At 38.6% G+C, this 18,563-nt stretch overlaps 6 protein-coding genes across 6 annotated transcripts; 1 reads left to right on the top strand and 5 right to left on the bottom strand.

Annotated features, from left to right (window-relative positions):
- Window positions 1-224: 224 nt before the first annotated feature.
- On the bottom strand, window positions 225-4,890 carry LOC114532343 (uncharacterized transmembrane protein DDB_G0289901-like). Its single transcript, XM_028553828.1, has 6 exons — window positions 4,608-4,890; window positions 3,578-4,495; window positions 2,735-2,825; window positions 2,167-2,183; window positions 1,667-1,966; window positions 225-594 (listed from the first exon to the last, which is right to left on the bottom strand). The coding sequence occupies exons 1-6, from the start codon at window positions 4,862-4,864 to the stop codon at window positions 300-302; spliced, it is 1,878 nt and encodes a 625-aa protein (XP_028409629.1). The 5' UTR covers window positions 4,865-4,890; the 3' UTR covers window positions 225-299.
- A 460-nt stretch (window positions 4,891-5,350) lies between these two features.
- Window positions 5,351-6,288, bottom strand: LOC114532396 (interferon alpha-inducible protein 27-like protein 2). Its single transcript, XM_028553887.1, has 2 exons — window positions 6,003-6,288; window positions 5,351-5,657 (listed from the first exon to the last, which is right to left on the bottom strand). Exons 1-2 carry the CDS (start codon window positions 6,005-6,007, stop codon window positions 5,363-5,365), a joined length of 300 nt encoding a protein of 99 aa, XP_028409688.1. The 5' UTR covers window positions 6,008-6,288; the 3' UTR covers window positions 5,351-5,362.
- Window positions 6,289-6,603: 315 nt separating this feature from the next.
- LOC114532394 lies at window positions 6,604-9,634 on the bottom strand. Its single transcript, XM_028553886.1, has 5 exons — window positions 9,547-9,634; window positions 8,867-8,934; window positions 8,362-8,407; window positions 7,712-7,758; window positions 6,604-7,252 (listed from the first exon to the last, which is right to left on the bottom strand). The coding sequence occupies exons 1-5, from the start codon at window positions 9,550-9,552 to the stop codon at window positions 6,964-6,966; spliced, it is 456 nt and encodes a 151-aa protein (XP_028409687.1). The 5' UTR covers window positions 9,553-9,634; the 3' UTR covers window positions 6,604-6,963.
- A 978-nt stretch (window positions 9,635-10,612) lies between these two features.
- On the bottom strand, window positions 10,613-11,570 carry LOC114532393 (aspartate and glycine-rich protein-like). Its single transcript, XM_028553885.1, has 3 exons — window positions 11,467-11,570; window positions 11,023-11,254; window positions 10,613-10,910 (listed from the first exon to the last, which is right to left on the bottom strand). The coding sequence occupies exons 1-3, from the start codon at window positions 11,567-11,569 to the stop codon at window positions 10,718-10,720; spliced, it is 528 nt and encodes a 175-aa protein (XP_028409686.1). The 5' UTR covers window position 11,570; the 3' UTR covers window positions 10,613-10,717.
- Window positions 11,571-11,784: 214 nt separating this feature from the next.
- Window positions 11,785-14,738, top strand: LOC114532468 (26S proteasome regulatory subunit 4). The gene is made up of 13 exons (XM_028553976.1): window positions 11,785-11,809; window positions 12,044-12,100; window positions 12,207-12,303; window positions 12,392-12,516; window positions 12,652-12,837; window positions 12,924-13,052; window positions 13,161-13,257; window positions 13,443-13,531; window positions 13,606-13,706; window positions 13,801-13,897; window positions 13,994-14,048; window positions 14,230-14,384; window positions 14,580-14,738. Exons 1-13 carry the CDS (start codon window positions 11,807-11,809, stop codon window positions 14,712-14,714), a joined length of 1,326 nt encoding a protein of 441 aa, XP_028409777.1. The 5' UTR covers window positions 11,785-11,806; the 3' UTR covers window positions 14,715-14,738.
- Window positions 14,739-14,925: 187 nt separating this feature from the next.
- On the bottom strand, window positions 14,926-18,133 carry LOC114532469 (beclin 1-associated autophagy-related key regulator-like). Its single transcript, XM_028553977.1, has 12 exons — window positions 18,001-18,133; window positions 17,369-17,431; window positions 17,147-17,189; window positions 16,985-17,066; window positions 16,801-16,910; window positions 16,554-16,722; window positions 16,207-16,383; window positions 16,022-16,054; window positions 15,796-15,919; window positions 15,627-15,717; window positions 15,377-15,459; window positions 14,926-15,246 (listed from the first exon to the last, which is right to left on the bottom strand). Exons 7-12 carry the CDS (start codon window positions 16,379-16,381, stop codon window positions 14,967-14,969), a joined length of 786 nt encoding a protein of 261 aa, XP_028409778.1. The 5' UTR covers window positions 16,382-16,383; window positions 16,554-16,722; window positions 16,801-16,910; window positions 16,985-17,066; window positions 17,147-17,189; window positions 17,369-17,431; window positions 18,001-18,133; the 3' UTR covers window positions 14,926-14,966.
- Window positions 18,134-18,563: the final 430 nt, after the last annotated feature.

The following is an 18,563-nucleotide window of genomic DNA, read 5'->3' on the forward strand; positions in this document are numbered from 1 at the left end:
GCTGTTAATTGAAAAATGTTGAAGGATATTCCGTTTCTTGCCCTAACTAATTTCTAATCCAATACATTAACCAATTCAAGCAATAATGGATTTAAAAAATTACGACTGACCCATTTTAGTTTCAAGTCAGTCCAGCACATTTTTCATGTCGATTTATTTTTTCAAGCCTGTAATTCTAGTGCAACAATACTTTATGTAACAAGATTTAAAAGTTTACTTTAACACGTATTCAAACTAGCTAAGACTCTACATTAACATTAATTTAATATGTGGGGCACCAATAACAGTTTGTTTCTTCCTTAATCGGTTAAAATTTTCTTGGTAGCAACACCAATGACTGCTCCAATTTTTCCCACAACAGCAGTTCCAGCTGCACCCAATCCTGCAGCGCCGACAGACTGAAGAGTGGCAACCACACCTCCTGCGGCAACCCCACCTCCACTAAGAGTTGCAGAAGCGGACATCAAACTTGCTGCGATTGAACCTGCAGAAATACCAGCTGCTGTGAAGCCTACTGCTCCCAGTACAACAGGAGCGACAGCAACAGCAGCAACTTCACCAACCGTTGCAGCAACTATATTCCACGGTGACCAACTAATTTGAAAAATATTACATGCACTTGAGAAAGTTGAAAAATTCATGCATGTTTGATACCAATAAAAATTTAACCTCCCTGATTATGATTATAATTGATTTCATGACTAGCTTCTTCAGTTATATTTCATATTAAAAAGCCAAGTAAATAAAGAAAATAAAGAAGATTATAGTTTATTTGAAGAATTATTGTCAACTTGCATTTAATACTATAAACATGAGGAAATCAGAAGTTCATAAAATTCTGAAGGCATTCTTACAGTGATGAGACATGTAAAAAGGAACAGAGAATTGTCAAATGTATACGTGTGAATTGCTGGCATATTTGAGAAGATCCTGAAAAAATACCTCATTTTGGAGTGATTTTATTAGTTCACTTTCTTCCCGATGCTTCTTGATGGATTTGACAGACTCCGTATGTGAACAGAGATTTGTCATAAGCTGTGCAAACAATATTTAACAAAAAAATTCGCAGGTGAAAGCCAAAATACCACGGCAGACATTCACTTTCGCTTTCGGCAACACTGCCCGGTAAATTCACCCGATCGGATGGTGCGAGTACAACCCCCGACTATATTTACCCGGGGTTTATTCCCCAGAAGCTAAGAAGTGAAGAACTCGCGCATATATACCCGATCGTCCCCCCTTATTTTGTCTTCCTTGTTATTCTACTTATAGCCACACGTGGATAAAAATATCAAAATCAGTCTGTCCTCTCGTGTTTCAATGCATCTTCATTTTCAAGGCGTGCTGTTCCATTGAAAAATGTTGAAGTATATTCCGTTTCTTATCCTAATTTCTAATCCAATCCTATCCAATAGCCAATTCAAGCAGCAATGGTAGATTTACAGTAAAAATTTCGACCATTTCAGTTTCAAGTCGGTCCACCAAATTTTTCAAGTCATTTTATTTTTTCAAGCCAGTAATTCTAGTGCAACAATACATTATATAGCAAGATTTAAAAGTTTACTATAATCACGTATTCAAACTAGCTAAGACGTCTTTTTAACCATACATTAACACTAATTTAAGACGTGGGACACCAATAATAGTTTGTTTCAACTTTCGTCCTTAATCGGTTAAAATTTCCTTGGTAGCAACACCAATGGCTGCTCCAACACTTCCCACAGCAGCTTTTCCAGCTAAACCCAATCCTGCAGCGCCAACAGACTGAAGAGTGGCAACCACACCTCCTGCGGCAACCCCACCTCCACTAAGAGTTGCAGAAGCGGACATCAAACCTGTTCCAATTGAACCAGCAGAAATACCAGCTGCTGTAAAGCCCACTGCTCCCAATACAACAGGAGCGGCAAAAACAGCAACAACTCCACCAGCCGCTGCAGCAGCTATAGTCCCCGGACTCGGTGACCATCTAATTTGAAAAATATTACATGCATTTAAGAAAGTTGAAACACACAAAAACTGTTCTTAGTTTTACTTTTGAGAATGAATAAATTCATATTTCTATTAACTGTGGTAAGAAAGAGACAGTTTCGGCAGAATCTCAAAAGTCTCCTTCGTGCACTTTTTTACCTGTTGAAATTATAGACAGAAAGACTGGAGTTTACTTACCCTTCCTCTTGGTCACCCTAAGAAAAGCCAAACTTGAATTAATAAAGAATTAAAACTATGTAGATTTTCATTAATTGTAATTATATACGTTAAAATATTTCTGATTAAACACGGAAATGCCAGCGCTTCTCAGCTGGTACGACAACGGACCACAAACACCGGCAGTTTGAGTATTCAGGCAAAATTTCAACGTAAGGCAGTTGATACAGATAATCATTTAGAACATAAAGTTGAATAACCTCAATCCCTAGATATATTGTTACCTTCTTCTCAATCTCAAGGCTCTCATAGAAAAAATCATTGACATTGTGGAGATCGGTGTGGGCGACTATGAATCATTATCAACTTCTCTTCATCTCTAACCGTTCATCTGAAATAGCGCATGCTTCCTAAACTCAAACTCCACTGAAACTTACAGTAACTCAGGCAGTGAGGGTATTCCATAGTTTCGTGTCCTAAAAACCGCTTGACTACAAGCATTTGACTAGTGGGCGATTCGACAATCATTAACGTCGTCGTTTTAAAAAAATCAACACGCGTTCCGTTAACAATGAAAGCAGTAACTCACAGCAAAAACGGTGTTTCCATTCAGTACAAGGCAAACGCAAAGAACAAGAACAAAACATTTGTTGGGCTGCATGGTTCTTCTTCGATTTTGAATTTATACTATTACGCACTACTTGTTTGTCGTTTTTTACACCCGTTTATCTGTACCGGCTGTACGTAAATATGCGCATGTCTGAAATTCCTAGTAGGGCATGGAAAACGGCTTCTAGTTCTAGGAAAGCCGCAGGAAATAGTCACTTGATATCTGTCTGATCTGTCTGAAGCCTCGACGCGATGATTGTTGAATTGTATTACTATTGTAGCCAACGCGTAACGATGTTTCAAGGAAATGTTACGTTTTTCGGTAGCGCCAGCGGTAATATTTTCCTTGTTGCTTTTGAGCAAATATCCTTGTTGAAAAAGAAAGCTAGCATAACCAGCTTTTGAACAATGCTCAAGAAAAACTCGCTCTGTGAGCGAGTGCTTGCCTTCAGGTTATAATCACATTTTATTGAATAAGATTTATGTATCATAGACATAGCAATGTTTTGACTTCTTGTATTGGTTTTAAACTGTGACCACAGGTTACGTTTGACCGGTGTTGCAATGAATAATACATCTCAATCTTAAGCTCAGTACAGCCGGTGCAGCAAGACCAATTATTTACAACTATTAACACAATTTTGCCTCTGCCGAGATCCGTGAGTTACATTTCACGTTCTAAAACTTTCCAATGTTCGAAAGGTTAAGTTTCCTAGTTAGAAATGATTGATAAATTGGGCATTAACTGATCATCCCTGTGGAAACACATGTCTCATTCAGGTGATATAAATTAAATGATATTTAGAGATTAATGTAATGTAACTAATATTTCTTTGTACATAGTGCTTGGTTGCTGATATTCTTAAATTCATTATCATCATCATCATCATGTTCGACAGGAACATGTCGGGCACCACGTTTGGGATGAACATTATTTTGAAGTTGATCTCCAGAATGACTGCCAATACCACGCTGGATATCATCTGCAAATTGACTTGCAATGCCTGAAGACTGCTCTGCTCTACCATCAGGATTACCACCAGCCTGGACCGAAGGCTGCTCTGCTCTACTACCACCAGGATTACCACCAGGCTGAATCATCTTTGAATGATTGCCATCTACTGGTTCATTGTTCTTCCCAGAATCTCTGGGTTTCTCATTATCTGCACCATCATTTCCAGGTTTTCCACCATCATCCCCAGGTTTTCCCCCATCATTCCCAGACTTTCCACCATTATTCCCAGACTTTCCACCATCATCCCCAGGTTTTCCACCATCATCCTCTGGTTTTCCATCATCATCCCCAGGTTTTCCACCATCATCCCCAGGTTTTCCACCATCATCCCCAAGTTTCACACCATCATTCCCAAGTTTCACACCAACATCCCCAGGTTTTCCACCATCATCCCCTGGTTGTTCATTGTTGCCACCATTATTTCTATTAAAAAATTTGTTTGCAAACCAACCAACTCCTGCACCAATTGTGCCACCAATACCTCCAGCTGCTGCTGCACCTGAGGCACCTACAGCACCTGTGGCACCAACAGCTTGTAATGTGGCAACAAGTGAACCTGCTGCAACACCTCCACCATTGGCAAGCGCAGCAGATGACATCATTGACGCAGCCATAGAACCAGCGGCTATACCACCAGATGTGAATCCAATAGCAGCAACTGCAAATGGTGCAGCAACAATTGCAGCCACACCAGTGCCTACTCCAATGGCAACAGGAAGAATCCAACTATTAAAATCAATATACAAGATGTGCTAGTTGGTTGTAGATGGGCATAACTGTGTATAGATACTATGGCAATACTACATAATTTATTCTATGTAAGAATTATGATTAATACCTGGATTTTCCATTGTTTTTATCATCACCATTGCCACCACCATTGCCATCGCAATTTCCATCACCATTGCCATTACCATTTCCATCGCTATTTCCATCACCATTGCCATTACCATTTCCATCACCATTTCCACCACCATTGCTACCATTGCCATCATCCTTATTGCCATTATTGCTGCAATTAATTTCATTATTTTCTGACTTATTTCCTGCAGCTTCATCGTCATCATCGGAATTTGATTTTGCATTGCTGGCCATGATAAACCTAGCTGTATTTTATAGTATTAAGGTTAATGAGTTTAACATATTGCTTTCTATTTATATAGTTGTTTACTTTGAATATTATTCGTGATAGTACACTTGATTTCGTGTTAAAAGTAGTATGTGTCAATACGCGAACAACAACGAATGCCTCTGACAAGACAATAAAAAATAGGCGCGAGGTACATTCTTTATCATGTAACTTCACAACAGATCTTACCAGTTAGACGTTTAGTACAGGAAAAAAAGGTTAAATGAGGAGGCCTTTTTGCTGTTGTAAACTTATTAAATAGAATAACTCATCCGTGTATGGCGTTGCATTTAATTATTGTATAGAGCTCAGCTGAAAAAAGGCGAGCGCGCAGGGGTGCTTGGGGTGGTTTTATATAACAAGATTTAAAAGTTTACAATAACCACATATTCAAACTAGCTAAGACATCTTCTACATTAACACTAATCTAATATGTGGGGCACCAATAACAGTTTGTTTCTTCCTTAATTGAATAAAATTTTCTTGGTAGCAACACCAATGGCTGCTCCAGCACTTCCCACAGCAGTAGTTCCAGCTGCACCCAATCCTGCAGCGCCGACAGACTGAAGAGTGGCAACCACACCTCCTGCGGCAACCCCACCTCCACTAAGAGTTGCAGAAGCGGACATCAAACTTGCTCCAATTGAACCAGCAGAAATACCAGCTGCTGTAAAGCCTGCTGCTCCCAGTATGACAGGAGCGGCAGCAACAGCAGCAACTCCACCAGCCGCTGCAGCAACTATACCCAACGGTGACCAACTAATTTGAAAAAAAATTACATGCACTTGAGAAAGTTGAAAAATTCATGCATGTTTGATACCAATAAAAATTTAACCTCCCTGATTATGATTATAATTGATTTCATGACTAGCTTCTTCAGTAATATTTCATATTAAAAAGCCAAGTAAATAAAGAAAATAAAGAAGATTATAGTTTATTTGAAGAATTATTGTCAACTTGCATTACTATAAACATGAGGAAATCGGAAGTTCATAAAATTCTGAAGGCATTCTTACAGTGATGAGACATGTAAAAAGGAACAGAGAATTGTCAAATGTATACGTGTGAATTGCTGGCATATTTGAGAAGATCCTTAAGAAATACCTCATTTGGGAGTGATTTTATTAGTTCACTTTCTTCCCGAAAGCCCGTCTCACTTCCGCAGTATGTCCAGCTTAGCTTGACGGCTGCCTGCTGTCTTAATACTCTTTCGATAAAATATTGCTTCTAGATGGAGTTGACAGGCTCCGTATGTGAACAGAGATTTGTCATAAGCTGTGCAAACAATATTTAACACCAAAATTCGCAGGTGAAAGCCAAAATACCACGGCAGACATTCACTTTCGCCGCTTTCGGCAACACTGCCCGGTAAATTCACCCGATCGGATGGTGCGAGTACAAACCCCGACTATATTTACCCGGGGTTTATTCCCCAGAAGCTAAGAAGTGAAGAACTCGCGCATATATACCCGATCGTCCCCCCTTATTTTGTCTTCCTTGTTATTCTACTTATAGCCACACGTGGATAAAGATATCAAAATCAGTCTGTCCTCTCGTGTTTCAATGCATCTTCATTTTCAAGGCGTGCTGTTCCATTGAAAAATGCTGAAGTATATTCCGTTTCTTATCCTAATTTCTAATCCAATCCTATCCAATAGCCAATTCAAGCAATGGTAGATTTACAGTAAAAATTTCGACCATCTCAGTTACAAGTCGGTCCACCAAATTTTTCGTGTCAATTTATTTTTTCAAGCCTGTTATTCTAGTGCAACAATACATTATATATAACAAGATTTAAAAGTTTACTATAACCACGTATTCAAACTAGGTAAGACGTCTTTTTAATTATACATTAACACTAATTTAAGATGTGGGACACCAATAATAGTTTCCACCACATTTTTCATGTCAATTTATTTTTTTAAGCCTGTTATTCTAGTGCAACAATACCTTATATAACAAGATTTAAAAGTTTACTATAACCACGTATTAAAACTAGCTAAGACGTCTTTTTAACCATACATTAACACTAATTTAAGATGTGGGGCACCAATAATAGTTTGTTTCAAGATTCGTCCTCATCGGTTAAATATTTCTTGGTAGCAACACCAGCAGCTGCTCCAGCACTTCCCAGAGCAGCAGTTCCAGCACTTCCCAGAGCAGCAGTTCCAGCACTTCCCAGAGCAGCCGTTTCAGCTGCACCCAATCCTACAGCACCAACAGACTGAAGAACCACACCTCCTGCGACAACCTCAGTCACAGCTGCTCCCACTCCCAGTACAACAGGAGCGGCGACAACAGCAACAACTCCACCAACCGCCACAGCTGCTATAGTCCCCAGATCCGCTGACCATCTAATTTGAAAAATATTACATGCATTTAAGAAAGTTGAAAAATTCATGCATGTTTGATACCAATAAATATTTAACCTCCCTGATTATAATTTTAATCAGATATGCTGTATTTCCAAAAATCATTCAATAAAATGTATTCAGAAAAAGTCAAAATCCAATATATGGAGATTATTATAATCAGAATAATGGGACGATATAACAGAGGCATAATATAACTTTTCCACAAAAACTTTTCTCAGTTTTCTACATTCGAACTGCAATAGCAAAATATATGCTATTTCGCACGGCTGAATAAATTTCTCGGAACCACGCAATCCAGGGTCTGGGGAATAGTATCTATGGTAGGGGGTATCTATGGTAGGAACGAGGCTGTTTCCGCGGAATCCGGAAACGCTCCTTCATGCATTTTTTCAACTTCCCGAAGTCCGGCTTAGACAGAAAGAGTATAAATTCACTTACCCTTTCTCTTCTTTCTTTTCGCACTTCTCTTCTTTCTTTTCGCCACCCTAAGAAAAGCCAAACTTGAATTAATAAAGAATTAAAACTGTACAATTGAACTAATTGTAAATTAGCTTAGTATTTCTGATTAAACTGGGGGAAATGCCAGCTCTCAGCTGGTACGACAAACACCGGTAGTTGTGTATTCAGGCAAGATTTCAACGTAAGGCAGTTGATACAGATAATTATTTAGAACATAAAACTGAATAATCTCAATTCCTAGATATACTGTTAGTCCGTTACCTCCCTCCGAAAGCTCTCATAGAAAGAGAAACTGACATTGTCGAGGTCAGCGTGGGCGACTATGAATCGTATATCTTTATCTGATTCTCTTTACTTCTCTCCATCTCTAACAGTTCATTTTGAACTAGCGCATGCTTCCTAAAACTCCACTGAAACTTACAGTAACTCAGACAGTGAGTGTCCTTCGTGTCCTAATACTGCTTCACTACAAGTAACTAGAGGGTGATTCAGCAATCATTAACGACGTCGTTTTAAAAAAATCAACATGCTCTCTGTTTACACTGATGAAAACAGTAACTCACAGCAAAAACGGTGTTTCCATTCAGTACAAGCCAAACGCAAAGAACAACAATAAAACATTTGTTTACCTCCATGTTACCAGCATCAACTATAGTCCCCAGATCCGGTGACCATCTAATTTGAAAAATATTACATGCATTTAAGAAAGTTGATAAATTCATGCATGTTTGATACCAATAAATATTTAACCTCCCTGATTATAATTTTAATCAGATATGCTGTATTTCTAAAAATCCTTCAATAAAATGTATTCAGAAAAAGTCAAAATCCAATATATGGAGATTATTATAATCAAAATAATGGGACGATATAACAGAGGCATAATATAACTTTTCCACAAAAACTTTTCTCAGTTTTCTACATTCGAACCGCAATAGCAAAATATATGCTATTTCGCACGGCTGAATAAATTTCTCGGAACCACACAATCCAGGGTCTGGGGAATAGTATCTATGGTAGGGGGTATCTATGGTAGGAACGAGGCTGTTTCCGCGGAATCCGGAAACGCTCCTTTATGCATTTTTTCAACTTCCCGAAGTCCGGCTTAGACAGAAAGAGTATAAATTCACTTACTCTTTCTCTTCTTTCTTTTCGCACTTCTCTTCTTTCTTTTTGCCATTATCTTCTTTCTTTTCGCCACCCTAAGAAAAGCCAAACTTGAATTAATAAAGAATTAAAACTGTACAATTGAACTAATTGTAAATTAGCTTAAAATATTTCTGATTAAACTGGGGCCGGGAAATGCCAGCTCTCAGCTGGTACGACAAACACCGGCAGTTGTGTATTCAGGCAAGATTTCAACGCAGTTGATACAGATAATTATTTAGAACATAAAACTGAATAATCTCAATTCCTAGATATACTGTTAGTCTGTTACCTCCCTCCGAAAGCTCTCATAGAAAGAGAAACTGACATTGTCGAGGTCAGCGTGGGCGACTATGAATCGTATATCTTTATCTGATTCTCTTTACTTCTCTGAGTTCTCTCCATCTCTAACAGTTCATCTGAACTAGCGCATGCTTCCTAAAACTCCACCGAAACTTACAGTAACTCGGACAGCGAGTGTCCTTCGTGTTCTAATACCACTTCACTACAAGTAACTAGAGGGTGATTCAGCAATCATTAACGACGTCGTTTTAAAAAAGTCAACACGCTCTCTGTTTACACTAATGAAAACAGTAACTCACAGCAAAAACAGTGTTTCCATTCAGTACAAGCCAAACGCAAAGAACAAGAGTAAAACATTTGCTTACCTCCATGTTTCTTCAACAATTTTGAATTTACTACTTGCTGTTCGTTTTTTACACCCGTTTACCTGAACTGGCTGTACGTAAATATGCGATTTCTGAAATTCCTAGTAGGGCATAAAAAACGGCTTCTAGTTCTAGGAAAGCGGCAGGAAATAGTCACTTGATATCTTTCACTTTCAGATCAGTGGTCTGAGGCATTGATGCGATTAATGCCGAATTGTATTACACTGTCACTGTTGTTGTAGCTACGTTTCCTGGTTAGAAATGATTGATAAATTGGGCATTAACTGATCATCCCTGTGGAAACACATGTCTTATTCAAGTGATATAAATTAAATGATATTTAGAGATTAATGTAATGTAACTAATATTTCTTTGTACATAGTGCTTGGTTGCTGATATTCTTAAATTCATCATCATCATCATCATCATGTTCGACAGGAACATGTCGGGCACCACGTTTGGGATGAACATTATTTTGCCGAAGCTGATCTCCAGAATGACTGCCAATGCCATGCTGGATATCATCTGCAAATTGACTTGCAATGCCTGAAGACTGCTCTGCTCTGCCATCAGGATTACTACCAGCCTGGACCAAAGGCTGCTCTGCTGTACCAACAGGATTACCACCAGGCTGGACATCCTTTGAATGACTGCCATTTACTGGTTCATTGTTCTTCCCAGAATCTCTGGGTTTCTCATTATCTGCACCATCATTTCCAGATTTTCCACCATCAATCCCAGGTTTCCCCCCATCATTCCCAGACTTCCCACCATTATTCCCAGACTTTCCACCATCATCCCCAGGTTTTCCACCATCATCCTCTGGTTTTCCACCATCATCCGCAGGTTTTCCACCATCATCCCCAGGTTTTCCACCATCATTTCCAAGTTTCACACCATCATCCCCAGGTTTTCCACCATTATCCTCTGGTTTTCCACCATCATCCCCAGGTTTTCCACCATCATCCCCAGGTTTTCCACCATCATTCCCAAGTTTCACACCATCATCCCCTGGTTTTCCACCATCATCCCCTGGTTGTTCATTGTTGCCACCATTATTTCTATTAAAAAATTTGTTTGCAAACCAACCAACTCCGGCACCAATTGTGCCACCAATACCTCCAGCTGCTGCCGCACCTGAGGCACCTACAGCACCTGTGGCACCAACAGCTTATAATGTGGCAACAAGTGAACCTGCTGCAACACCTCCACCATTGGCAAGTGCAGCAGATGACATCATTGATGCAGCCATAGAACCAGCGGCTATACCACCAGATGTGAATCCAATAGCAGCAACTGCAAATGGTGCAGCAACAATTGCAGCCACACCAGTGCCTACTCCAAAGGCAACAGGAAGAATCCAACTATTAAAATCAATATACAAGATGTGCTAGTTGGTTGTAGATGGGCATAACTATGTATAGATACTATGGCAATGCTACATAATTCATTGTATGTAAGAATTATGATTAATACCGGGATTTTCCATTGTTTTTATCATCACCATTGCCACCACCATTGCCACCACCATTGCCATCACCATTTCCATCATCATTTCCATCATCATCATCATCATCGCCATTACCAATGCCACCATCCTGATTGCCATTATTGCTGCAATTAATTTCATTATTTTCTGACTTATTTCCTGCAGCTTCATCGTCATCATCGGAATTTGATTTTGCATTGCTGGCCATGATAAACCTAGCTGTATTTTATAGTATTAAAGTTAATGAGTTTAACATATTGCTTTCTATTTATATAGTTGTTTACTTTGAATATAATTCGTGATAGTACACTTGATTTTGTGTTAAAAGTAGTATGTGTCAATACGCGAACAACAACGAATGCCTCTGACAAGACAATAAAAAATAGGCGCGAGGTACATTCTATATCATGTAACTTCACAACAGATCTTACCAGTTAGACGTTTAGTACAGGAAAAAAAGGTTAAATGAGGATGCCTTTTTGCTGTTGTAAACTTATTCAAAATAGAATAACTCATCCGTGTATGGCGTTGCATTTAATTATTGTATAGAGCTCAGTTGAAAAAAGGCGAGCGCGCAGGGGTGCTTGGGGTGGTTCTGGCTTGCGAGGTTGGGTTTTGTTCATCACTTCCGTGAAATAGAGGGAATTCTAGGAATGTATTTCTTGACCCAGGCCTCATCACGGCCACAGCGGAGTAGAAGGCCCGGTTACATAGTGAAATAGAAAAGTGTAGAAAAGTAAGAGAAAAAATAATTTTGAAAAAAAACTAAACATGGTAAGTGCGTTTTCTCTCTGGGGAGATATTTCTTTTGTTTATGAATCACGCCAGAAATACTAAACGTAACTGCAAAGGTATATCGAATACAACTACACTCGATCTGTCAATAATTTTGAACATCACGGACGGATTTTTCCAAACACTTTTCATATAAAACTAACAGTATTATTAATATTATTAAAGCATGGTTATTCATTACTTGAACTTCACCGTAATGCTTACTATTTAAAGGGTCAAAATCAGTCAGGTAGTGGAGGAGCAGGACAAGGTGATAAGAAAGAGGATAAGGTTTGTCAAAATATTCAGCTTTATAATAAAATTTAAATACAAGTTTTGTGTGACATTGGCAACAATTAAAATATTAAGTACGTTGTTTTATTTTTCCATCGTAAAGGATAAGCGTAAGAAGTATGAACCTCCAGTACCAACAAGAGTTGGTAAAAAACAGAAAAAACTTAAAGGTCCAGAGGCAGCGAATAAATTGCCCCAAGGTATGCTATTGCTACAGATACACTTGATGAAGAACACTTCATCAAATTTTCAGACAGTAAATATTTTTCTTTTCCTGACATCATTTAGTTACTCCACACAAGAATTGTCGCTTGAAGTTGTTGAAACTTGAGAGAATTAAAGATTTCTTGTTGATGGAAGATGAGTTCATTCAAAATCAGGAAAGACTGAAGCCACAAGAGGAGAAGAACGAGGTAATAAGGAATGATTAATTAATTACATCCTCCCCCCCTCTGCATTCTAGCCCTGAAAAGAAATCAGTTTTTCAAAGCTGGTTAGGAAGTGTCTTGAGTGTCAGGCTAACCTTATGTTTAATTTCAAACACACAGGAAGAAAGATCAAAAGTAGATGACCTCAGAGGAACCCCAATGTCTGTTGGAACACTTGAAGAGATTATTGATGATAATCATGCTATTGTTTCCACATCAGTTGGCTCTGAACATTATGTCAATATCTTGTCATTTGTTGATAAAGATCTTCTTGAACCTGGCTGTACAGTCCTACTTAATCATAAGGTAAAAATGAAGCCAAATATTGGAATATTTTTATTTCCATTTGAACAATAATAACTCCTCGAAATATGACATCTTCTACCTACCAGGTCCATGCAGTTATTGGAGTTCTCTCAGATGATACTGATCCTATGGTGACAGTCATGAAGCTTGAGAAGGCGCCACAAGAATCCTACGCAGATATTGGCGGACTCGACAAACAGATTATGGAAATCAAGGTTAAAACCATTCTTCAAGATGCCGTAAATTAATCCAGATCACCACATACACAGTTAGAATAAATAGAATTTCCCAAGCAATAATCTTTACATGTCTCACCATTATAGGAGTCTGTTGAGCTTCCCCTAACACACCCAGAACTTTACGAAGAAATGGGCATTCGACCACCAAAAGGAGTGATATTATATGGTCCTCCTGGCACAGGTAAAACAATGAGAACAAGCAGCTTGCATTGTGTGCATTTGTTTGATTGCAATTCCACCTAACACAGAAGTGTTTTCACTGAAAACGACTTCACTTATTAATGAAAAAGCTTCAAGTACCTTCACACAAAATCTTACCTCAAAGATAAGGCAACTAACAGAGGCTCTTACACGTTTTATTTCAAGGAAAAACGCTGTTGGCAAAAGCTGTTGCAAACCAGACATCAGCAACTTTCCTCAGGGTTGTTGGATCTGAATTAATACAAAAATACTTGGTGAGAACATACAGTATTTTCAATCACTCAGAATGTGCAACCTTACACTTACCCAAGGTATTATCATCTGCTAGGGTGATGGACCGAAACTTGTCCGGGAACTTTTTCGAGTCGCCGAAGAACACGCGCCTTCAATCGTATTTATCGACGAAATTGACGCAATTGGAACGAAACGGTGAGAGGCTGTTATCAGGTTCAAACCAAGCTCTTTGCATATGAAATAGTGACGATAATGAAACTTAGTTATGTAAACTAACCTTGTTTTATAGATACGAATCCAATTCAGGGGGGGAACGTGAAATCCAGCGAACAATGTTGGAATTACTCAACCAGTTGGATGGTTTCGACTCCAGGGGAGATGTTAAGGTATCATCACTCTTGTTCTTTGGTTTCTGTCTGGTTTCATTGATAGAGTCTTGCATGTAGGTTGTGCTTACTTACCAAATTGTTTTAAACGTGTAGGTTATAATGGCGACAAATCGAATAGAAACACTTGATCCGGCGTTAATTCGACCCGGTGAGTTGAGCTAATCTGAAGGAGTTCCTCAATAAATAGTCGAGGGCCCCCTCCTTACAATACCTCCCAACCACACCCAGACCTGTGGCAGTAGAGGACCCCTCTACCAGAATGAAATATCAAGACAGCTGTCATATAGTCTACCCTTTGTGGTCTCTGATGCATATTAACCGTTTCCTAGGGCGGATCGATCGAAAAATCGAGTTCCCGTTACCTGACGAAAAAACGAAACGACGTATTTTTAACATCCACACAAGTCGCATGACGCTCGCTGACGATGTCAATCTCTCCGAGTATATAATGGCTAAGGATGATCTCTCAGGCGCTGATATCAAAGTGAGTATATTCGGAGTACTACAGTGAAATTGCAAAGCAAATCAATCACGTAGTCACATAGAATTGCCTAAATTTGATTTCCAGTAACAGATAGTTTTGCTATGAATAAGTTCACGATGACAAATTTGGCATAGTCTTTAGACAATGTAGGAGGGAAGCAAGGCAATCATGAATTTCCTGTTGTTGCTTTTCCAGGCGATATGTACTGAAGCAGGTCTTCTTGCTCTGAGAGAGCGAAGAATGAAGGTTGCGAACGAGGATTTCCGGAAATCGAAAGAAAACGTCTTGTATCGAAAATCAGAAGGAACGCCTGAAGGACTTTATTTATAAATTTCTTTTCATCAACTTTAGTTTTGTTTTGTTAACTCAGATATCAGCGACCCACGTATGTCATATCCTCTGAGAGTTGCAGTAAAAAATAATTTCTTAAACACACTGTAAACTCATCTAAAATTAGTGCTTCTGTTTGAGACCATCCCATAAAATTAAACTTACTAGTTACTGCAACATCGTATGACTGTTGTCGAGTTAACGGTATAACTGTGGCATAACCATCTCACAATACTTGTCAATGCTCAGTCACTAGTTTTTCCATCGCCAAAGTGAAGTGACAGATGATACTAACGTAGAAGCCGTGGATGGCCTCGATTCCAGCTCGGAAAGGGCCGATACTGTCCGTGAGACACCGGATTCAGGTGCTGACGTAAGCCCATCCATAGTCACTGTTTCCCATTCTGTATCTGACGTATTATGTTCTATATTTGGACTGAGCTTACCATCAGGTTGGTCTTCATCTGACGTGCTAACATCATCATCACTTAGTGGGAATTCATGTAAGTCAAGCACACTGTGGGCTCCAAATCTAAGAATATATTGATCCATTGTCAGGGCATTGGGACACATCAAATTTTCTCTGGGGGGCAACCTTCCACCTCCTAGGGTATACACAACCTGGTCTCCGCTGGTTATATGCATCTGTACTGAAAACTCACCTCCCTATGTCAACATCCGACTGAAGACATGCATGGATGTTTTGAAGAGTTCGTTTGGGATGAAGCATCAGGCCATTCACATTCTATGAAGATAGAAATCATTCATTGCAAGGCTTAGTGTAACACAATACATTCCTTTACAAAGATCCATGTTGACCAAGTGGAGAGGAGATGGGAAACATTTCTCTTTCCACTTGCTCCCAGCTCCCCCACATGCCTATTGATATCACACTTTTTAAAATTGACAAACCTGAGAGAGACACAAGTACATCACATTCGTATTTACACGTAAAACTGCAGATTTGAATTCAGATGCACTCAAATCCCGCAGACAGAAATCACTTAAATAAACAAAAGAAAAGATCAGAAATAACAAAGTGGAATGAAACAAAATAAGGCATTTGTTGCTTGACAGTTACCTGCAACTAACATCTTTTGGTAAAGTGACATCAAGGAAAAATGCCATAAGATCCAATAACTGACAAGTATAACTTAATCCTGCCGTGAGAGAATATCCTGAACTTCTTAAACTGCTTGTTGGTACTACAAGAAAGAAAAGAGAATGGTCTCCTGTTAAGTTGAACAGACGAAAAGGTGATTGGGTCTTGTTCGTGATAACAAATGGATTATAGTTGAGATATTTACCTGATTCATTAGATGAATGTTTGTTGGATTTTACTAAAAAAGACAAGAATTAAATGGGTCAATAATAGCAGGGAAATGGCAAACGTGAAAAGAGCAGATTGATGTGGAGATCAAATCTGCATTTTGTGATAAGATGATGCACATATGAGAGGTGAATACAAGTACAGTTAGTATTTTTAACTCACACCAAATTGAGTATGTTGAATAATCTCCATCAGCAGGAAGAAACGCTTGAAGAATTTTATACTGAGTATTCACCAGGTCATCATCACTAATCCAACGTCCTTCAACATACGAGGTTCTTGTTGCTTCTGTTAAAGCTCTTTCACAGCTCTGACCACCTTCCTGCACTACATCCATGACTAAAAATATAGGTCAGTGAACTGTGATCACTCTGGATTATTCTCATTTCTAGATTAGTTCTTGAGCTATATCTCCTATGGCTCCAACACCAATGCTTTTTAACCACAGTTGAATATCTCTCCCTACAGACTGGGCTTATAAGTTATAAACAGTGAAAAATGCTAGCTACCGTCAATGTGAACAGGTGTGTCATCTGGTGGCGTGCCAAATTCTGGGAATACATGTTGTTTAGAAATTGGAAAGAGATATTTTTGAGCTTGATCAACACGAATTCTACGAATTCTTGTGACATTTTCTTGTAAGGCTGCAAGCTCTGCTTGTTTCTCGATTATCTTTGCCTGTGGAAGAGCAAATTTAAAATTATCACAAGTCACCACAATTGTGTAGCATTGGAACAAAATCTCAAAATCATTTACATTTTTAGAACTCAATTCTTTCTCTTGCAATTTTATTTTTTGTTTTAATTTCTCTAATCTTGATCGTCGTTTCTTATTTTCCTCCGTGGTTTTGCTCAGGTTTTCTCGCTCTGTGAAAATAGAATTGAAAAAAATTATAGATGAAGAGGCAATTCCACAAGCTGACAAATTATGTTGTGCTCACCTTCAACATGGTGCTCTTTTAATAAAGACAATGCTTCACGAAGGGCCAACAACTTGTTTTGACAAACCTGAATCTGACAAACCTGTGAAAACCAGTAAAATTATATGAAATTTAATTTTTGCATAGCTATAAAATCCTCCATATATAATATATATTACATACCAAATCATTGGTAGATTCCACTTTGTTAATTGATTGTAAAACTCTATACAAAAAGAAGTAAAAATCCAACTGTTAAACCAGAGCTTAAGCGCAAAACTTGGTACCTTCAGCATTAATAGGTTTGCATGACCACATCAAACAGCCAAGCTGTGTATAACCAGTTCTGAACGAGAGCTGCACTAGCATATGATAGTCATAATAAGGGTTAGTGCATGTGCTAACCTTTCACCATATTTCGCTTTTAGTTTCTTAATGGATTCCAATCTCTGTCTTTTTTCTCCATAACTATTAAAAGGAAAGGTGGTCCAATAATCTAATCTGTCATTTCTCAGAGAAGGACATGGTCATAAATGGGTGTGGAATAGTAGCTAATACTATTGGTTCAAGTCATATAATATAAATGCCAGTGCACAAATTTTGAGGTGAACTTAGACTAATCTCCAGGGTCCCTCAATAATTTTCAAAAATAGACAAGGCAGCCCCATCTGATTTTTATACTAACTTTAGACCAGGAGGGGGCAGTATAACTAGACTAGAGCAGCTTTGGTAAAAAATATGCAAATATCAAATATGGTCACACTGTCTTAAACAAAGAAACAAAGATTCTCCAAATGTCAGAGCCTTTTTTGAGGTGCAGCAAAAAATGATGACACAGCAATCTTGGATGTGACATCTGACAAGAAGTCAACATAATTCGAAGTTGGCTTATGTAAAATTACCCAAAAAGGCCAAAACATGAAAGTAGATATCTTAATCTGGCCTGTTTACATCGTCATACAATTCGCACTTTTTGCATTGTGCAAATGATAATTATTCATTACGTCAAAATCTTAGAAAACAAACGCATTACTAACCTTTCAGAGCTGGGTCTTTTACTGTTCGAGAAGAGACCCAGAACTATACACTTTGCACAGGTGAAAACATCTCTTTTGCTTGAGCACAACGGACAAAAAATATCTTGAAATACAACAGGCTCATTTTCGATTTCTTCCTCCATTTATCTTGATGTGACGTCATCGGTTGTTTACTAAAGGCCTGAATGCCCGACATGATGCCTGCTTTGGGGGTGGGAACGATTGAAGATGCCATTGTGAGTTTTTTTGACGTTCTTTCGGGAGAGTTTCGAGCTTAACAAACGAAAAACAGTTAGATATATTAGTCTTGCTGTAAATCAAATCATAAAGTTGTACGTTAACGTTCGCGACTTGACAAGCTTTATTTTTTTTCGAAACTGGACGCTTCTTGTTTGGGTTTGCTGTGTTTCCAATCCCGAAGTTAAAACGATTTTTTCCGAGCAATCGCGAGTGTGCACGAACTTTTCCTTTTATGCTTCAAATAATAGCTTAGTTGAAATTACACAAATTAGTGTTGGAAAACAATAGAATTAGACGTGTTTGATTGTAGAGAAAGTCGCCCA

This window comes from Dendronephthya gigantea, unplaced genomic scaffold (assembly GCF_004324835.1).
Source record: "Dendronephthya gigantea isolate DGI-Jeju-01 unplaced genomic scaffold, DenGig_1.0 000079F, whole genome shotgun sequence".
Lineage (NCBI taxonomy): Eukaryota > Metazoa > Cnidaria > Anthozoa > Malacalcyonacea > Nephtheidae > Dendronephthya > Dendronephthya gigantea.

Bases quoted from the DNA above. Each gene is read 5' to 3' on its own strand.
- LOC114532393 (XM_028553885.1), bottom strand. From the start codon at position 11,569: ATGCAACGCCATACACGGATGAGTTATTCTATTTTGAATAAGTTTACA. The intron at 11,255-11,466 runs GTAAGATCTGTT...TATAAAATACAG, and splicing joins CTGTACTAAACGTCTAACTG to CTAGGTTTATCATGGCCAGC. The intron at 10,911-11,022 runs GTATTAATCATA...TGATTTTAATAG, and splicing joins AAAAACAATGGAAAATCCCG to TTGGATTCTTCCTGTTGCCT.
- LOC114532468 (XM_028553976.1), top strand. The intron at 12,101-12,206 runs GTTTGTCAAAAT...TCCATCGTAAAG, and splicing joins GTGATAAGAAAGAGGATAAG to GATAAGCGTAAGAAGTATGA. The intron at 13,053-13,160 runs GTTAAAACCATT...TCACCATTATAG, and splicing joins AACAGATTATGGAAATCAAG to GAGTCTGTTGAGCTTCCCCT.
- LOC114532469 (XM_028553977.1), bottom strand. From the start codon at position 16,381: ATGGATGTAGTGCAGGAAGGTGGTCAGAGCTGTGAAAGAGCTTTAACA. The intron at 16,055-16,206 runs GTGAGTTAAAAA...TGTCTTTTTTAG, and splicing joins TTCAACATACTCAATTTGGT to TAAAATCCAACAAACATTCA. The intron at 15,920-16,021 runs GTAAATATCTCA...TCTTTCTTGTAG, and splicing joins ACATTCATCTAATGAATCAG to TACCAACAAGCAGTTTAAGA.
- LOC114532343 (XM_028553828.1), bottom strand. From the start codon at position 4,864: ATGGCCAGCAATGCAAAATCAAATTCCGATGATGACGATGAAGCTGCA. The intron at 4,496-4,607 runs GTATTAATCATA...TGATTTTAATAG, and splicing joins AAAAACAATGGAAAATCCAG to TTGGATTCTTCCTGTTGCCA. The intron at 2,826-3,577 runs GTTACATTACAT...AATAGTATAAAT, and splicing joins CTATGTACAAAGAAATATTA to TCAAAATCGAAGAAGAACCA.
- LOC114532394 (XM_028553886.1), bottom strand. The intron at 8,408-8,866 runs GTAAGTGAATTT...TTTTCAAATTAG, and splicing joins GAAAAGAAAGAAGAGAAAGA to ATGGTCACCGGATCTGGGGA. The intron at 7,759-8,361 runs GTAAACAAATGT...GGCTTTTCTTAG, and splicing joins TTGATGCTGGTAACATGGAG to GGTGGCGAAAAGAAAGAAGA.